Genomic DNA, 17,848 nt, shown 5'->3' with positions numbered 1-17,848 from the left:
AAATCGCACTCTGTACATGAAGTATTATTTATTATATAATTTCCATATAAACTACATCAGATTCAGCAAATTATTTACATTATATTAATGATGTTTATACGTGTCTACTATTTCGCAGCAGCAGCGTTGTTCGGTTTTCAAATGAACATTTTATTATGACAATTTTGCGTATGACACTGTGGTCATATTGTTCGTTCATATCGGTCAATTGTTCGTTAACAACACTATGCCCGTATGTAGAGCATGCTCGAGAAGACTCGGAACGTAATAAATATTAGGCGACATAAATAAGAGTTCTATAAAATATTCTTATGATTTAGGTTTTATGCAATCTTCTGATCAATCCTAATTTACTTAGATAACCGTTTAATGTACTTAAGTGCTCGTATCCACTGGTTGTACAATTCTTTTTTATGTTAATCACGTCGATTTCTAAAAATTGCTACGAATACGCATTCAGTAATGTTTCGAGAATGTTTCAGATTTTAGGACAATTAGCCATACCGTATAAATAAATTTCGTCCGTCATTGCGTATGCAGTTCCTTTCTTAAATCGATGCGCGTATATTCCTTATTCCGATCTAATAAGGACTTGTTACATCGGTTTTAGATTTATTATTAGCTTCAATTGTACCTTCTCTTATATTCCGCATTTATTTGCATTCGTAGGTCTTCACGATTTTTCTGCATGTCTTGCATTTTACGTAGCAGCAACTAACGTACTTACAGTCGCATCTTTCCAGAACCTCTTCGGTTCTTGTAATGTGTCCGCGACTGCAGCAAAGATATTCGCAACCTTCGTATCCAGAACTGCTGCCATTACATTGCCTGCGCAAACAAGTAATACTCGTTAAAGCTATAGCTACTAGGCATTAATAGGTTTCTTAAGAATTAAACATTATCTAAAAGAAGTTCAATAACTTTTTGTAACAATCGTACACCATCCCCAAATAGTTGCACAGAATCTCATGATTGTCTCTCATTTTCATTTCAGTATCTAATTTCGCATATTTTAACCAAAATGTCTACTATATATATAATAATTATTTATACAGTTTACATTAGTTACATTACATAGTGAATAATTTAATACGTATTTGATTAATATATAGTAATGACATGTAGTACTAGTATAGATAAAATGTTAGCGAACCGTGAAGTTATAATTTAACAGATTCTATAAATAAATACTAATACTTTATTTTCATTACGTTATAGAGCTCTTAAACGAGACATTCAATTTTAATTCGCTTATGAATATCGGAAAAGTTCATATACAACTTTATAAATAATATGTTAACATAATGTTAAATGTTAACATTATGTTATATTTTTAGTTGGATAACCCCCCCCCCCCAAAAAAATCTCCGTAATTTTTTGATGCCGAAACAATTTTTTTTTTAATTATATAACATCAAGTGTTCGATGAATTTTGTCATTGTATTTGATTGAAAGTAAATTATTCGATGAGGTCAACTCCTAGAGATTTTGGAAATTAGTCGGTTGTTACTTCCGGGCTAGGTAATATTTCATTTCTAATTATATACGGTAATAATATACTATTCTGCTTTGGGCACCACTGGCTACACAGCTCGCCAGTTACAGCTTACAACCGGTAATTATAACCCTCCATATAATTATACAAAGTGGGCGTGGTGAATGTTTATTACGGGACGCCTTCGACCATTTCTCCGTATACTTTCCGAATTCTTCCTTTTTCTTAACACTGTATCTACGTTAAATATGCCGTAAATTGTATAACACGCGAGAGCCATTTTATACCTGGTTCATTTTTATTGTCATGACTATGAACGTAATCGTGGATTAAACAAAAACAAGCTACAAGGCAGTTTGTAAATTATCAATTGCGAATCTGTGCATACTACGCACATTTGAATCGATTAATTTACATCTAGTTTATTTTAATGTTGCAATATCATATGGATGATATGCATATGAATACGTTGATATAAATAAACTTTACAATGGAGAAACATGGTGTATAATGAAGCTAGTTATTATCACATTAACAGAGCACTCCTATTTGTGCCGTTATGACCGTATTATTGTATTTATAATATTATATTATATACTATTATATTTGCATTACTGTACACATCTGCGTGCCAACAGATTCAATTTTTAAAGAAATAAATATGACAAAAAGAAATATATTAGAACAAATAAATCGCTCCTCGAACATAACAACGAATCTCCTTCAGAAAATAATTGAATGGAAACCTTAAATAAGTGTCTATTTTATATCTCAAATATAACATAAATCCTTATTCAAGGTTTTAATAAAGAGATAGCACAGAAACGAAACTCAATCCCAATTATAGCTGAATGTTTTAAATATCCAATTGAGTTATAATTTCCCTTTTAGAACATGAATTGTTAATTGTAGAAATAGGAGATCATCGAGAATAGTTTCCTGGTGGAAGTACTTCCTCTGTCTTCTCGCACTGGTCACCGTTCCGAGAATGTCGTGGGTGATCTTAATTCGCGAAGACTAAGGCGTGAATAATTGAAGGCGACATAGGTGCTCCTTTTGCTTTACCACCGGAAAATCCATGGCGAATGCAATCACAGACCGAAAGTAACACCGTTCATTCTTTATTTTCTCCTGCACGGGCCAACAATGATTGCTACATTTGATTTTTACGACCACCCGAATTTGAGACAGCCTTTTCTCTTCAGGGACTACTTTTTTATAAATTATACGTCCGGAATGTATTTCACGAAAGAGCATTTCAATGTCCTAATCCCATGAATTTATATTTATAACCTGACATAACCTGACATTGAACTTTCTTGATCGACCAAATTTTACCGTTTGCAACGATCGCGTTGATATTCTCAATAATGCAGCTGCAGCACGATACAGTCCACAGCTGCATGAACAAATCGTGCTTATTCATCTTTCAGTCGATTACAACAGTGAATAAATAAGCTTGCAAAAAAAAAGTAAGTATATTGCAAGCAAAAGAGCTTTAGATTGATACGCGATATGAAGCATCTATAATGTATATTAACGAACTCCGACGTTCACTGTCCCATTCGACTATAAATCGATCGTTTCGTGTCCCACAGTCTAGTTAGTTACGTGGTCACAATTGATTTAGATAGATCGATAAAATTATGCAGTGAAAATATTATGTATCTTATGCAATATGTAACGTTCTATTGAATAGTCATTATACATTATTCTGCGATTGAAACTGATCACAATGGTGGGTTTAACCTGTTAGGCACGGCTGGATTTTGCGCAAACAAAATTTTTCATAACTAAATTACCATTTTTCCTACTATAGTTTTTTTTTCATATAGCTGTTTATATTATTAATTACATATATTCTTTTCTTAGCGTATTGTACATACATACTTTCACTTCAATCGTTTACTTTAATACTTAACAAAGCAATTGATTAAAACACGAAACATTCGCGAATGCTACTATAGCGGCACGTCATGCCTTTGAGGTTAAGAATGTCAACAAAATTTATCGACTGGAACTGTTTCTAATGTATAACACAATTCGTTGTTAAAATGATTTAATATGTTTTTCTTGTACGCGCACTTTATCTGAAACGTCCGTTATATTGAACATACGTGCGAAAGAATATACTTTTATTAACTTTTCTATTAACTTTTCCAAAAAAATGTCTGCACTCCTTGTTCCATTTTAGACTGCCAACTGAGCACGCTGTTCAAACTGGTTGAAATATTTATTATTGATTAGTTACTGATTGGTTTATCTTTGATTAGTTTTCCTACGGTATTTGATCGAAAAATAAAATAGGGAAACAACTGTTCGAAGGCTCATATATCTTGTGGCGCGTTAGAACGTTTTTCAAGCCGCTATTCAACGCGATTCCAGTTTTTATTTTTTTTTCTCCTGGCTGGTCAACTAATCGGTATCTGGTACTAATAAAATTCTTCCATCTTGTACATCCACTCCATTTTTCACCGTTTTTCTTGCCGGCCACGTTGTACTAGCCACACACAACGAATTCCTTCCTACGACCTTCGTTATCTTCGACATAGCCAGATACTAGCTTATTTATGCGACTGTGACGGTAATTACCTATGAGAGAAGACCTTCGAGATAGGGCGGGATCTCATTTTTACCCGTGATCGGGAAACCTGTTCTCAAATCCAAATAAATCTTCTATTTTACGATATTTGAACGGTCTTCTTGATCTAACGCGCTGCTACAACCTCGATAGTTTAAAATCCGAAATATATACCTCCGCGCGTGCCATGCTGTACTCATGATTAAGTATTTAAAAGTTTATTCTATTATTACAAAATGATTGATTAAATTATTCCAAAATTCGCTAAATCATTCGTTATTAACAATTTGTATTATTCATTTTCTGCGGTAATAGTTAAAATAAGAAATTGTGAATGAATTAAAAGTATTTAATTAAATTGCTATTGGACTGGAAATAAAATGTGTCCTTGAATAAAAATTTAATTAAAAAAAAGTCAATCAAAAATTTAAGTATTCAATTAACCGTGAATTGTGTCGATTTGATCAAACTGTATGGTATATCAACAGTATTGTTTTCATTCACTTTTACCATGAATGCATAAGAATCCTAAGCTGAATTATTACGCTATATTCCACGTATTCATTAATCTCTTAGGCATGACGCGCCACTATAGTGTCGTTCGTGAATGTTTGGTGCTTTACTCAATTGTCTTATTAATTATTAAAGTAACCGATTAAAGTGAAAATGTGTATGTACAATACACTAAGAAAAGAATACATGTAATTAATACTATTATATAGATATACGGAAAAAATATATATTAAGAAAAATGGTAATTTAGTTATGAAAGCTTTATTTGCGCAAAATCCAGCCGTGCCTAAGAGGTTGAAAGACGAAATCAATTTTTAGTTTGCTTCCGTTTCATAAAATCGTTACGGATGACGTTTATTTTGTCTATTAATGCTATCGAGAGAAGAGAAAAGCCAATTACCTGCCAATAGTTCCCAGACTTCCCCTTTTCTTATCAGGAAGACAATAATCCGGACTTTTGGTGGTGTATAGTAAATTATCATGATGATACAGCGGTGGCAACCTCCCACCTGATCTCGGTCGTACTTCCGCCGCGGTTGCGTATCTTCGAAGCAGACGAGTTCCTGCAGGCGTAGGCCCTGAAGTGCCGAGTCCTCTCCAACAGGTACGCACACTGCACGATCCAGATACCCCGTGGCACTTACATTCCAAGGTCAACGATTGTTCAACCGCCTTATGGTAGTGCATACCAAAACATTAAAAATCTTGTACAAATTAAAACACGAGCATTTTAACGAATACTTGGAAATTAAGTATTTTATCGATTAACAATTCTAAACACCCTTAATCGTTGCCTCTATTTTATGAATGTATCGTAAAAAAAATCGCAAATTATATTCTTCGCATTAGTATACTTTTGAATAACCTTGACAATTTTATATAACATCGTACCAATGTTTTAATAGTCTTATCTTAATTATTGCTAGCTTGTTAAAAATTATCTTCGAGTAACGATCATTCGAGATCGTTTAATACCACAATACAAAAGTGAAATATTATATTTTAGTTTCCTATTTTTCTGTACATTATATTCAACTTTTTGCACTACAAACTAATTTTCTCACAGATGAAAATTAGACGCCTTTTATTCAATTTTGAAATTTAATATGTTGTTAATTATAAAACAATATTTTTAGTAACCTTCATTAATCTCCAATAATCTTCAATAATGGCGTGAAGCGGCCGATTGACTCGGCTGCCTCGCGTCAGCTAATCTTGTCTCTCATTAGCTACTGTTTTTCGTTATTAACTGTTAAACAAAGCTGCGGATTGAATTTACGCTAAGGAGAAAGTTACTTCAAAGGATCTTAGGAACTCCTCGTTTCACGATTGCGAGTGACTTTTGGGACATCCTGTATTTTGGATTTAAATTTACAATGACTGCGACTGCAAAGGATCAAATATTAAGTTGTCCCATAAGTTCCTTCCCGGCTACGCTATGAGTGACTCACATGCAGGCTTATCTCTTAGCCGTTTATGGCATCGGTTTCAGTCGTCTCAGAGCTCTTTCAAAGTACGTTTCGTTGGTGACAAAGTCTCTTTTAAAATTTTTTCTGCACCGTTCAATATGGAGAGCCAAAAGAAGCATTTGCGGCATATTATGCTTCATTGCTTTAAAAAAGGCAATAGCGCAGAGGACACTGCAGATGAGATTTGTACCGTTTACGGGAGTGGTACTACGATTATTAGGACCGTCCGCAATTGGTTTAAAAAATTTAGAGCTGACAATTTTGAGTTGAAGGATGAAGGCCGCAGCGGACGTCCAGCAATGACGGATACGGACATTATCAAGACTGTGCTCACTGGAAATCTGCGATATACTGTGCGTGAGATAGTGGATGCCACTAATATTCCCAAGACAACGGTAAATAATCATTTAATCAAGATGGGATATGCGAATTGCTATGAAGTTTGGGTTCCACACCTATTGACGGAAGGGGATCCTTTCTTAAAGAGGCTTGTCACTGGAAACGAGACTTGAAAAATAGACCTTCAACTGTTGCAAAGTCTGGACTTCATCCGAAGAAGGTTCTTTTGTGCATTTGGTGGAACAGGAAAGGTGTAGTGTACTACGAGCACTTTCCTCAAGGTGATACGATCAATGCTGACAAATATTGCAATCAACTGGACCAATTAAAAAGCCACCATAGCAAAAAAACGGCCAAAATTGGCGAACCGACGAGGCGTCGTTTTCCATCACGACAACGCAAGACCGCATGTTGCGATGGCCGTAAGGCAAAAATTATTACAGTTTAATTGGGACGTTCTACCTCATCCTCCTAGCTCCCCAGACCTTGTTCCATCCGATTATCACTTGTTCCTCTCCTTAAAAAATTCTCTACGTGGTAAAGCTTTCAAATCCGTAAGCGAAATGAAAACGCACCTAGATGAATATTTTGCAAATAAGCTTCAACAATTTTGGAAAGAGGGCATAATGAGGCTTCCTGAGAGATGAAAGAAGGTTATAGAACAGTATAGGACATCCCATATATAGGACACCCTAATATAAACAGTGATTAGAAATAATTACAAATGAGTGAATTCCATTCGTAAAAAGATGGGTAAGAATCGTGCGAAACGATGAATATGATCTACGATAGGAAAATGTCGTGTACGAAACCTGTATCAAGGCGTTCGATGCTAGTTTTCTATAAATCGTATGGATTAGGTCGGTATTTTAATTACCCTTCGGCCTGCTCGAGTGTTGTGCATGTTAACAGCGTGCATAAACTTCGCTGTCGTACCGGTGCCGGGAGGTGTAGCCCCCTGGAGAAATCTTTTCGCCATTCGGGACGCTGACCGGACATCGTCTCCGCAGCCACCCCATTTGAAAGAGTTCCTGGTCGACAGTGTACCGAACGAAATAGGCGTTGCTGTGAATGATGACGGCGATATCAAAGCTGATGGCGACGGCGGTTCTCTTCGCGGCGGAGTTGCGCAAGAACAGGCCGCGAGACTTCCCAATGCACAACCCCTTGCCAACCTCCAAACTGCAGCTGCGGCTGACATCGCGTACACAAACGCCTGTTCTCTCGTTCCTGGTTCACAAACGAAATCGAGCTGTTTTACACAACGCTGTAATATCGAGTTAACCGAAGGCGATGTCGCAAATTTCAGTTGAAGACAGAGACATTCAAATGCTTTTTGTATCACATGCGATACGTTCTCCTTCACAGCTACGTTGGTTAACATTACTTTGTTGTGAATGAAGATTTTTCAACATGAGAAAAATAATTTATATTTATCGCATGTCTGCATTAAGTACAATTGCCAAGTGTCTACAACAAAAAAATTGAAATTTCTTTCGAGTTAGAATAAAAAATGAATAACATGTATATTTAAGAAATGAATAGAATAAATATAGAATATATAGAATAAATAATAATAATAATAATATATGATTATAAAAAGAAATAGAAATAATATAGAATAGAATAAATAAAGAATAAATAGAAGCAATATAGTAAAAGTAATAATAAAAGAATTATACTTTTAAAGATCGAAAGAATTACATCTTTCTTTTCAGTGATATTACAATTTCTTTTGTAAATATTGAAGAATAGTGAGGCGTTCTATAGTTTAACGTTCAATTGTATCGCATAGTTGTCAATTTATGGAAATACAGTTCGTTTTAATACATGAAGTAGTAACATTTCAGTGCTATTGGTGAACTATTAACTTTGTCAATTAACTCGTATTTAATGAGGGAAAAAATATGTATTATATTTGAAACGATTCTAATTTATAATAAGATGTATTCTGGCGTCTGTAGAAGTAGCATTTATGATCTCTCCTTTTGGCTGCTAATTCCAAATAATTGAAGGAAAGCTGATTAGCACACTAGCGTACCGCATACAAAAGGGAAGACCCTTTAAATCTTCCAATACGTATCGGACGACCATGTTTTTCATCAGTGTCGAAATTCAGATTGAGCTTCTCAGTTTTCTCATTAACGAAGGATCTGCTTCCTACGGACAATTTTATTAATTAATTTGTAATTGGAACGAGGAAGATGAAGAGAGCCAAATTGCGGTCTCATAATTACTACTAATTGAGACGTCTTTTTTTGCAAACGAAATGCTTTTTTATAACTTTGCCAATATTATCGGAAAGATATTAATTTTACAACATTATTTATAAAATATATCTACATCAAGTGGTCGATAAATAAAAACGATAAGCAATGAACAGACACGTCAGCATAATTCAATTAAAAAATACGCTTTTCGAATAAATATTTCAATGTGTTTTTCAAGAGAATGCAGCCTTACATGAAATACAGCTCAATAAACTGTGAACAAATTGTATAAAATATAAATATAATTTTGAACATAAGTTAGTGGAATCGATTACTGGGGTGACCAATTGCTGCGTTGTTGGTTTGTTTTTCACATAATTTATTTTTTATTTATCCAATAAGAAATATTATAGTTTTTATTAAAAAATAAACAAAATAATAGATAAATTTTGATATGCGTTGTTCGATGAATAGAAAATTATGCCGGAAAATAGTCAACCGACAGTAACTGGTTCCGCAACCCCACTTCAGCTATAGAAATTGCGTTTCCTAGTGTTTCTCGCTTAAATAAAGCAATCAACTGGATATTTATAATTCATCGTTTTTATATTGACGATTGAAACGAAATTTTTTATAGACCCAACAGATATTTGCCCTGCTAGTCTCTATGGGATTTAAGGAAACCATGGCACGGAGTAAATGATGACTAATGGTGGTACAGTAACCTTCATCGAATTGTTCCATCGTACATTTCCCATCACAATTTCTAGATAATCGAAATCTTAAGATTTCATCGTATCATTTCATGTTTCATTCCGAATGAAATAAGTCCTTAACCCTTTTGACCTCGAGTGGTGACTCTGAGGCACCACTAAAATTATTCGATTAAGTTGCAAAATAATTTTTGTAACAATAAGGGTTAGATTTCAAAAATTATCAAGTAGTAAAACTGTTGGTAGGAGTCACAAGAATAAATTTTGTATGCATAAAAATTTATTTTGTTAAATAGAATGGAAATGTACCATGAACCAGAAAAATTATTTCAGAATTACAGCTAAAATGGCTCCGAGTGCAAAGGGTTAATTTGGCTCCACCGAAATTACTCTCGCGTCTCCTGTCAATTCGCGTGAACAATGAGAAATAATTAAAGTTCGAAAGTACCACGAGTGGATTAGCATAATGCAGCGTCAGTGCGTCCTTGGAGTTCTGATGAAGCTGTGTATACGTGTAGTTACAATGTTGGCGAAATGTTGAGAAAATATTCAATCTCGACGCGATCTATACCCGGGAGTCTCGGCAAATCATAAAATTAAGCATCGTATGTACGTCTTCCTCAGGATTGTTTGAATTTTACTTTACTATTTGCAGACTTCTTGCCATGCAAAACCATATTATGTCATTCATAAAAGATTCAACGTGTTTGCGCGGAGCGTAGGCATATCGCCAACTTTATCGCCTACTTTATTGAACTTGAGAATGAAAACATTTCTAGTATAGATTTCTAGAAACTATTTTCAATAAGAAACACAAATTGCATCAATTATTACAAAGGTCACCTGAAAAATTTATAATTAACAAGAAAGCGGTGTATAGTTTCTTTGGCTTTTAATTAAAATGAGCGGTTTTCCATATTTTGTTTTTAAATTTCCTAATATCATAAAAATCCTGTCATCGAAAATGACTGAATAAATTTTTGTTAATTCAAACATACAGTATAATAAAAATACAATAAAGTCTAAATAAATGACAAGAGTAACTTTCAAAATTCATTGAAAAAGTTTAACAATCTAAATCTTGAAACAGTTATGTCAACACACATTAAAGGATCATCGCGATATAAGGATTAAATCAAGTACTGTCTTAAATCAAATAAAAATCTTTTGAAAATATGAAGTCTGAGAAACACCATAATCACTTTATATTCCTCTCTGGTCACCGATGACACAACTACGGTTCAGCTACTAAACAGCCAAGTTATACAATTGCCAAAGGGGGCGGGAAGCAGAATAGGCGCGTATTTCTTTCTACGAATTTTATGTAGCATAGAAGAAGACAGCACGTGGGCTTTCATTTTCTTCCGCGTTTCGTAATGTTTTTGATGGGAAAAAAATCTACCGGTTAGCAGTTCAGCCGTGTAGTCCGGCGCGCGCTCGATGCTGCTGCAATTCCACCTACGATGTCGAAACGCTTGCTGACATACTGTCGAGGTATCCACCGCTGCCTGCACCAAGCTGGGCATTACGTCCGGCGTTGCTCTGCATGCCCTTGCCTGCTTTCTCTCCAACAGGCCGGCGCTCTTCGCGCTGGTGCAATCCTCCCTTGTCCACATGTAACCATTTCCTGTACGGCCGAGAGCTCTGAAATTAAAGCGGTAACGAACTTAACGTCGGCTTCTGACAAACTATGCCGCCCGCTGCCCTCCGGAGCTGCGCGATTCGTCAAAGTCAACTGTGTGTTTTACGGCTTCGAAAACAGCTGGCGGGGCTCCGTCAACATTTTTACGCTAGTTAACACTTCGACTGCCGTGTCAACCATATATGGGCGGCGGAGTTATTTGCTCGGACTTCAAAATTCATTTCTGCAATGATCTATTATGTTTTTTCTAATTCTACTAGGATTCGCGTAACGCAAAAATGTTGAAAAAGTCATTCGACTTCGTACAACTTAATTTTTCGTATTTTTAATTTGATTAAATATGATGCTGCGATTTGCGTATCGGTGAAAGCGTCGATACGAATGCGATTGTCACGTTTAATTGTAACCTTATGTGCATTTTTTATGCTGTAAGTAAAAATAGAACGTAGCACAAACGCAACTGCGTAAACGCAGACGTTTAGAAAAAAATGAACTGTCAAATCAATTACCACCAGTGACAAAACATTCGCGGGCTGTACTCTGTTATTATTTCAGTTTACTGTATCGTGTAATAATATGTTACTGTGTTTTTCCATGTTCTTCGGTAAGTACAGTTTTGTGCAATAATAAAGTATATTTGAATATATATTTTAAAGTATATAAATATGTGATAATGAGATTATATTAAATAAAAAACATTGCATAATAACCATAACTATAATTCGCGTCACCTTTATAGCCTATTGGAAAAAAATATTTTTCCCATAAAATTCCAAAAAAAACCTTTCTACACAATATTGGTTTTGAGAAACACGAAAAATTCTGGGGTGTCCTATCATTTTGTCGCGCAGTGTATAAGGGTTAAGGAAGAGCATGCGAGGACCTCTAGTCTAACGAGGCCAAGTCAGTTATAGAAGGTCAACGGGGGAATCGGAAAAGAATGACGGAAAAGGACAGAGGCAGGTAGCTCGCGTCAAGGAAAACCGAAAGAGAAGTTTGAAATTCACGTCAGGTGAAAGAGGTTCGCGCGGCAACGAGGATTCACGGGTCGAAAAGCGAACGGTGAGTTGTTCGCGCACGGTTCTGTCAGAGTCGTAAATCAGGGGTGAATTTCGAAAATTATAGGGCGTGAAGCTGAAAGGTGCCTTTAAGCGGCGCGGGTGGATACGTGCGCCGCGGTGCAAACCGTACAGGAGGATAATTACGGACACCTGAAAGTCAAAATGGCTCGAGTACGGATACGTCTAGACGTAACAGCCCTGGGAATGGCCGGCCCGCCAACCCCGTGTCAGGAGCCTACCCTCGAAATTACCCTATCAAAAGGCCGCAGCTCTAATTCATTATTCCATCGCTGACGACTGCGGAGACTGTGGTTTCCAAGATGTGCCATTCACGTTACTCGACCGGTCCCCCAAATGACGACACTTTCCGAAACTCGCTAGCCCCTGCACCCCGAGAACTGGGGCAGCCATAAATGTTCGCGCTTTTCTATTTTCACGGGTACCGACCGTGGTTTACGCGCCGACTTTATGATCCATTTCGGCGGCTTACTTGCAGCTTACGGGGGGACGGGTAATAGCTTAACTATTTCGTAAGTTTATTTGAAACGTATCAACTTCTATGGATCACATAATTTTAGAATAACCTTAATATGAAAATAACATTAAAATCATAACCAATTGAATATCAATCTCTCTCATTGCTATGTTAATTAGCACTTCATCCGTCCTTGACGTTTCCCCACTGCTGCGTATTTAATATGTGAGTATAAAATTATTTGCTCAGATTTTTGTAAATTAATTTTTACGTTAATTTATTGTATCTTCCTAATTTGATTAGGATTCACAAAATATTAGAACGTTGACGAATTAATCGATATCGTGAAACTTAACTTTTCAGTTTTAATTCGACTAAATCAAATAATTCAATTGTATACAATTTGTATACCCATCAAGTTTGAATTGAAGATAACGTGTTCGTAAATTTTAATCATTTTCTATTGTTTTGACACATGGCAAATTGTGGCCGATATAATTAAAATATTTCGAAATTGTAGCAATGCGACTAGATAAGGTCGATCTGGACCGTTTTAATCAATTGAATCTGAAATACAAATTGCTCTCGTTACAAACAACTGAAAATTCATAAATATTTTATAAGGCCGCGAGGGATTTTAATAGTTCGTTTTGCTGTGCCATCACTTTCTTCTTTCACATTCCCTTTTATGGGATTGATCGATCAGATCGATATTTGAGTGGTTCATATTCTACAATACCGAGCGACAAATTTGATAATAAACCATTTGTTTATCATAGATATTTTTTCCAAAGCAGTCGGGGAACACATTTAATCACCAGGCACACCAAGGCGCTACGTTAAAGCTTGGTTTAGAGGAGCCGGCTTTATCAGCGCGTCAGGTTGCAGTCGTTTGCCGCACGTTTAGGAAATACAGATTACCGTGGTGCGTAACTTATGGCACAGGCCATTGCGAGCCGTGAGAAATTATGCGAAATTTCTCCCATGGAGAAAGCCACGAGGTAGGGAAAAAATTCACTAAATTACTATTAATTCTACTTACGCTTTACAATACAGTTCATTTTTACTCTTGGCAATTCACTTTCTACCCCTAGGGACATTATAACCCCTCGCACAATCTTACAGAAACCTTAGTTGCTAACACTTGCTTATTAGATTTCATAAAGAAACCTTTTTCGTAACTTTTATTATCGAAATAGCTCAGACGTTTTAAATAACATAAAATCGGTGACCTGTATGAAACGAGTATCCAACAGATGGATTAAATTTTAAGCAACCATTTCGCATGACAAAATTATGACTATTTGATGAAATATTTAGAAAGAATTATATTTATATTTTATATTAAAGAATTATATTTGCACTAGCTTCTACTATCAGCCGCTCTCTCCATCTCATTTGATCTCGTTGAAATATATATATATTGTTTCAATATTCGTGTATGTTTTCAGTAAATTTTTCTATCCAATGAAAGAATTTAGTATGTGGATGCTCTCTACCGGTTTTAAACAAAATCGCATTACGCCCTCCTTATGGCTTCCTAAAAAAGAAGATAATTACATACTAACACGGACATGAGTGACGGAAACAATCTCAGTAGTCAGATCGATACTCCACGAGTGACACTTGACAGATTCGTATGTACAATTTATGTTAACTGGTTGCCCGAAACACACGGACTGATAGGTAGCAATTATTTTGACATGGGAATGCAACTCGTTTTACTTTACAGTGTTATCATTTTTATCATTTTATTTCCACACCTTTTTCTTCGACGTCAGTTAAACCATGTACTCTGACACACACGCTCTGCTATCTCTTAAGTTATTTAATCAAATAAAAGATGATTATATTTATTATAATATATATATTTATTATAATATATATATATATATTATAATAATAATTTATTATTAAATTGTATCTTCAATTTTATCTTAATTCAACATCGAGATCGCAAACATTTCTTTCAATATGATCTCTCAAAAAATATTATGCTGTTGTCCCTAAAGTAATTTTTCTAATTATTCTTAAAAAAAGATCTTATCCATTGCATTAATTCATGATAAAAATTTTTAGAGTTATTTTAATTTAAATATCCCCCTCCCCCCAATAAAATAATCTCACTAAAATTTTCATATCTAACATTTTAAAAATTATAATAATTTTATTAAGCTCTACAGGGTCTTCTCGTCCCCTAATTCAATTTAAGCATTTTCACTTAAAATTTAATTTATTTTTTTAATATAAAGACAGTATCAGTATTTCATCAACCCTTTCATACAAACCTTCAATTAAAAGACAATTGGTCCTGCTACCTTTGTACAATTAAAATACTGCAGCCATTTAAACATTTCATGGGGCAGGGACAATCTTAAACTATGATATAAACTTAAGGACATATTTTTTGTTAAACCGGTGAATATATAATTTTGCCGAACTCCTTTATATTACTTACATTTAATTTAACTTATATAATATATATATATTTAAATTGTAGAATAAATTATAGAAATACAACTGGAACCAGAAACCTGTACCGTCATCTGTGAAATGAAATGGGCGAAGCATCCGTCGATGAAAAGTAAACAGAGAAACTTTGATACGGAAATAAAGCTGTTGCGCAACATTCATTGATAAATCATTCGCAAGAATACTACGACAGCAGCTGTCCGCCGTCCAATTTGTGGCATGCGCGCGCGGTTGAATTTGTTGCGGCTTATTATTCATACGCAGTATATCTCGTGTCGATAACCATTTCAATTAGCCAATGAACGGATTTTCGACGCTATTCGAACGATCGCTGTGAGATCTTATCTCGCTAGACCACCTAGTACGCAACAAGTTCGACAAGGTGCTACGAAGGAAGAATATCGTTCGTTGCATGTTTCATTTCCATGCGATTATTTCGGATTGCATCGACTTCGATTTCCTTTACGCTTCGCGCGATTTTATTGACCACAATAACTGTGTTGTCGTTCTAGTCTTTTTATTATTTACGTCGATATGTTCGACGTAATGAAAATGCTTTGCAAGAACGCGCCTTTCGATTTTAGTTAACTGCTTTTTGCGGTTTCCACGACATGGTCTTGTCATAAAACGCAGGTGGCACATATCGATACTCTGCTGTCGTAAAGATTCAGTGTCCTATAGTTACATATTGAATAATTTGCATACAAGGAATGTATTAACGGGCTCCTTAACCTCTTAGGCACGGCTGGATTCTGCGCAAATAAAGTTTTTCGTAACTGAATTACCATTTTTTCTTAATATATATTTCTTCCGTATATGTATATATATGTATATATAGTATTAAAGTTTGCTTTAATAAGTAATAAAATAATTGAGTCAAGCACGAAACATTCACGGAAGCCACTACAGTGGCGCGCCGTGCCTAAGAGGTTAACGTCAACTTTTTCTTTCCTCAGCAACTTCACGAGGAACTTTCATAACTATCGTTTTGGTCAACGTACCTTCTTGAACAACGAATGAAAAATAGCTGCGCAAATAACGACTCCGAGGCTCAATTTGATTACGTTATTACTCTTTAAAGTTATTTGTAGAAACTAAGTTTAAAGAGATACATTTTACAACGCCAATGAAATGTAGTTAAAAACGTTACTTCCGCTATACATACATAACAATCGCACGTTAATGAATAAGCCATATTCTTACGAAGCATCGTCGCAGTTTGCGGTTTGCTATAATCAGCGTAACCGAATACGGTACCACGAAAAACAAATATCTATGAACTTGGAATTGGTTTTTACTACGTCTGGAATCTCCGTTCAATATTCACGGGTCTCATAAAACGGTGCGACCGGCAGTTAGGTTAATAATACATTCCGGTCAAGCGAAAGATTCGGATGCAGAAGAATAATCGAAAAGGCGCGCTACCGGTTTCTCGTTTCGGCGGCAATCAGAGCGGCCCCGCGTTCTTTCGGCTGTGCACCTTTCTTCAAAATTACTCGGGGCAAAAAAAAGGTGTACCAATAAATTTGGGGGTGCTGTGCTCGCCTACACCCTTACATTGTGCAAAGGCACGCTCTCGTACGGGCTTGTTCCGCCGAGAAGTTCAGGGTCGTCCACGAACGGGCGTACACATTCTTATGAAAATGCACGGCGGTTCAATAAAACCCGATGACGTACGTTTCGAAATTCTCGCCTCGGATGAGTATACACCGAGTGTCGGATGCAGTTTCGAAATTCATTTTGACTCGCCGAATCGTAAAGTAGTGTTTTTACGGGTCCGATAATAGGCCGGCGCCTACGATTCTCGGTTGCGGTCTCACGCGAGCGTAAGGCCCCAGGCCCTGGCCAGCTATAAATGGAAACGAAACTGAGGTAGTCGTTACTTGACCATTCGTTTTACTCTACCACCCCTATCGCCCGATCTAATAGGAAATCGTGGCACGATCTCGCTGTCTTTTTCTGATCGCAGATTTATGGGCTCTACATATTTCGATGATCGAAAAAGCATCACAATTTCTGGACACTTTTCATAGTGAAATTAATGTACGTGTCTCTACGTTTAGTCGTAGACATCTACCACGGATATAATCAATTTCACGTATTCAAAATTTCATTGTATTGAATTTTATTATATAACTGCACGTATTTTCTCTATTTATCGAAGAACAAATTAATCAAATATAATTTTTTTTTTTTAATAATTTTAACAAATCATAACATCGTTTAATCTATTCGTTGTCGTAAAAACTATTTAACTTATTGTACTGTGATTGAACTTGCTTCCATTAGAGTGTCGTTGACAAAAAATTTCTTGATGAAATTTTGTTGACGACAGGAACTGTAATTGTTTTGATTTAGTGGTTGACGCATAAGCCGCCTCATTTTTCATGGAAGTTATGAAGGTGTAGTTTTGATAAATCAACGCCGTTGCCATAGAGGTATGATTATTCGCGATATATTTATTGGAAACTTTTAAAAGGAGCATGCACTTGGTCTTTCTGATTCTCTTCGGGCTATAGTGAGCGCGCAACGACGAGGGAGAGCGAGAGCGGCTCAAGGGGACAAGCACAATTTTTATGATTGCAATTGGAAGGAGTGCTTCAGTAAGAAAAGTTTTTATATGCATATCAGGACGATGAAAGATTTCAATAACAGGGGTTTGGTATAATCGATGTAGCTACGCACATATTTCATTCATCTTTATGGGGAAGTATAAGCAATTATTTCTGCTAATGAGGGAGCACTTAGTTTGATGCTTTCTACTCCTGTATCACTGAAGTTCAACTACTTGACTTTTAACTTGTATCATTTAGGAGGTCAAAGCTATGCCAGAGATATACAATGGATTTTTTAGTCTCGTATTTATGTTTTACGACGC

The 17,848-nt window shown here is 35.8% G+C and overlaps 1 protein-coding gene across 1 annotated transcript; it reads right to left on the bottom strand.

Moving 5' to 3' along the window:
• Nucleotides 1-13: 13 nt before the first annotated feature.
• LOC144478985 (protein Wnt-11) lies at nucleotides 14-16,113 on the bottom strand. Its single transcript, XM_078197423.1, has 5 exons — nucleotides 15,972-16,113; nucleotides 10,723-10,964; nucleotides 7,275-7,627; nucleotides 4,990-5,261; nucleotides 14-828 (listed from the first exon to the last, which is right to left on the bottom strand). Exons 2-5 carry the CDS (start codon nucleotides 10,934-10,936, stop codon nucleotides 654-656), a joined length of 1,014 nt encoding a protein of 337 aa, XP_078053549.1. The 5' UTR covers nucleotides 10,937-10,964; nucleotides 15,972-16,113; the 3' UTR covers nucleotides 14-653.
• Nucleotides 16,114-17,848: the final 1,735 nt, after the last annotated feature.

This window comes from Augochlora pura, chromosome 1 (assembly GCF_028453695.1).
Source record: "Augochlora pura isolate Apur16 chromosome 1, APUR_v2.2.1, whole genome shotgun sequence".
NCBI lineage: Eukaryota > Metazoa > Arthropoda > Insecta > Hymenoptera > Halictidae > Augochlora > Augochlora pura.
This window is presented reverse-complemented; position numbering and strand designations above follow the sequence as displayed.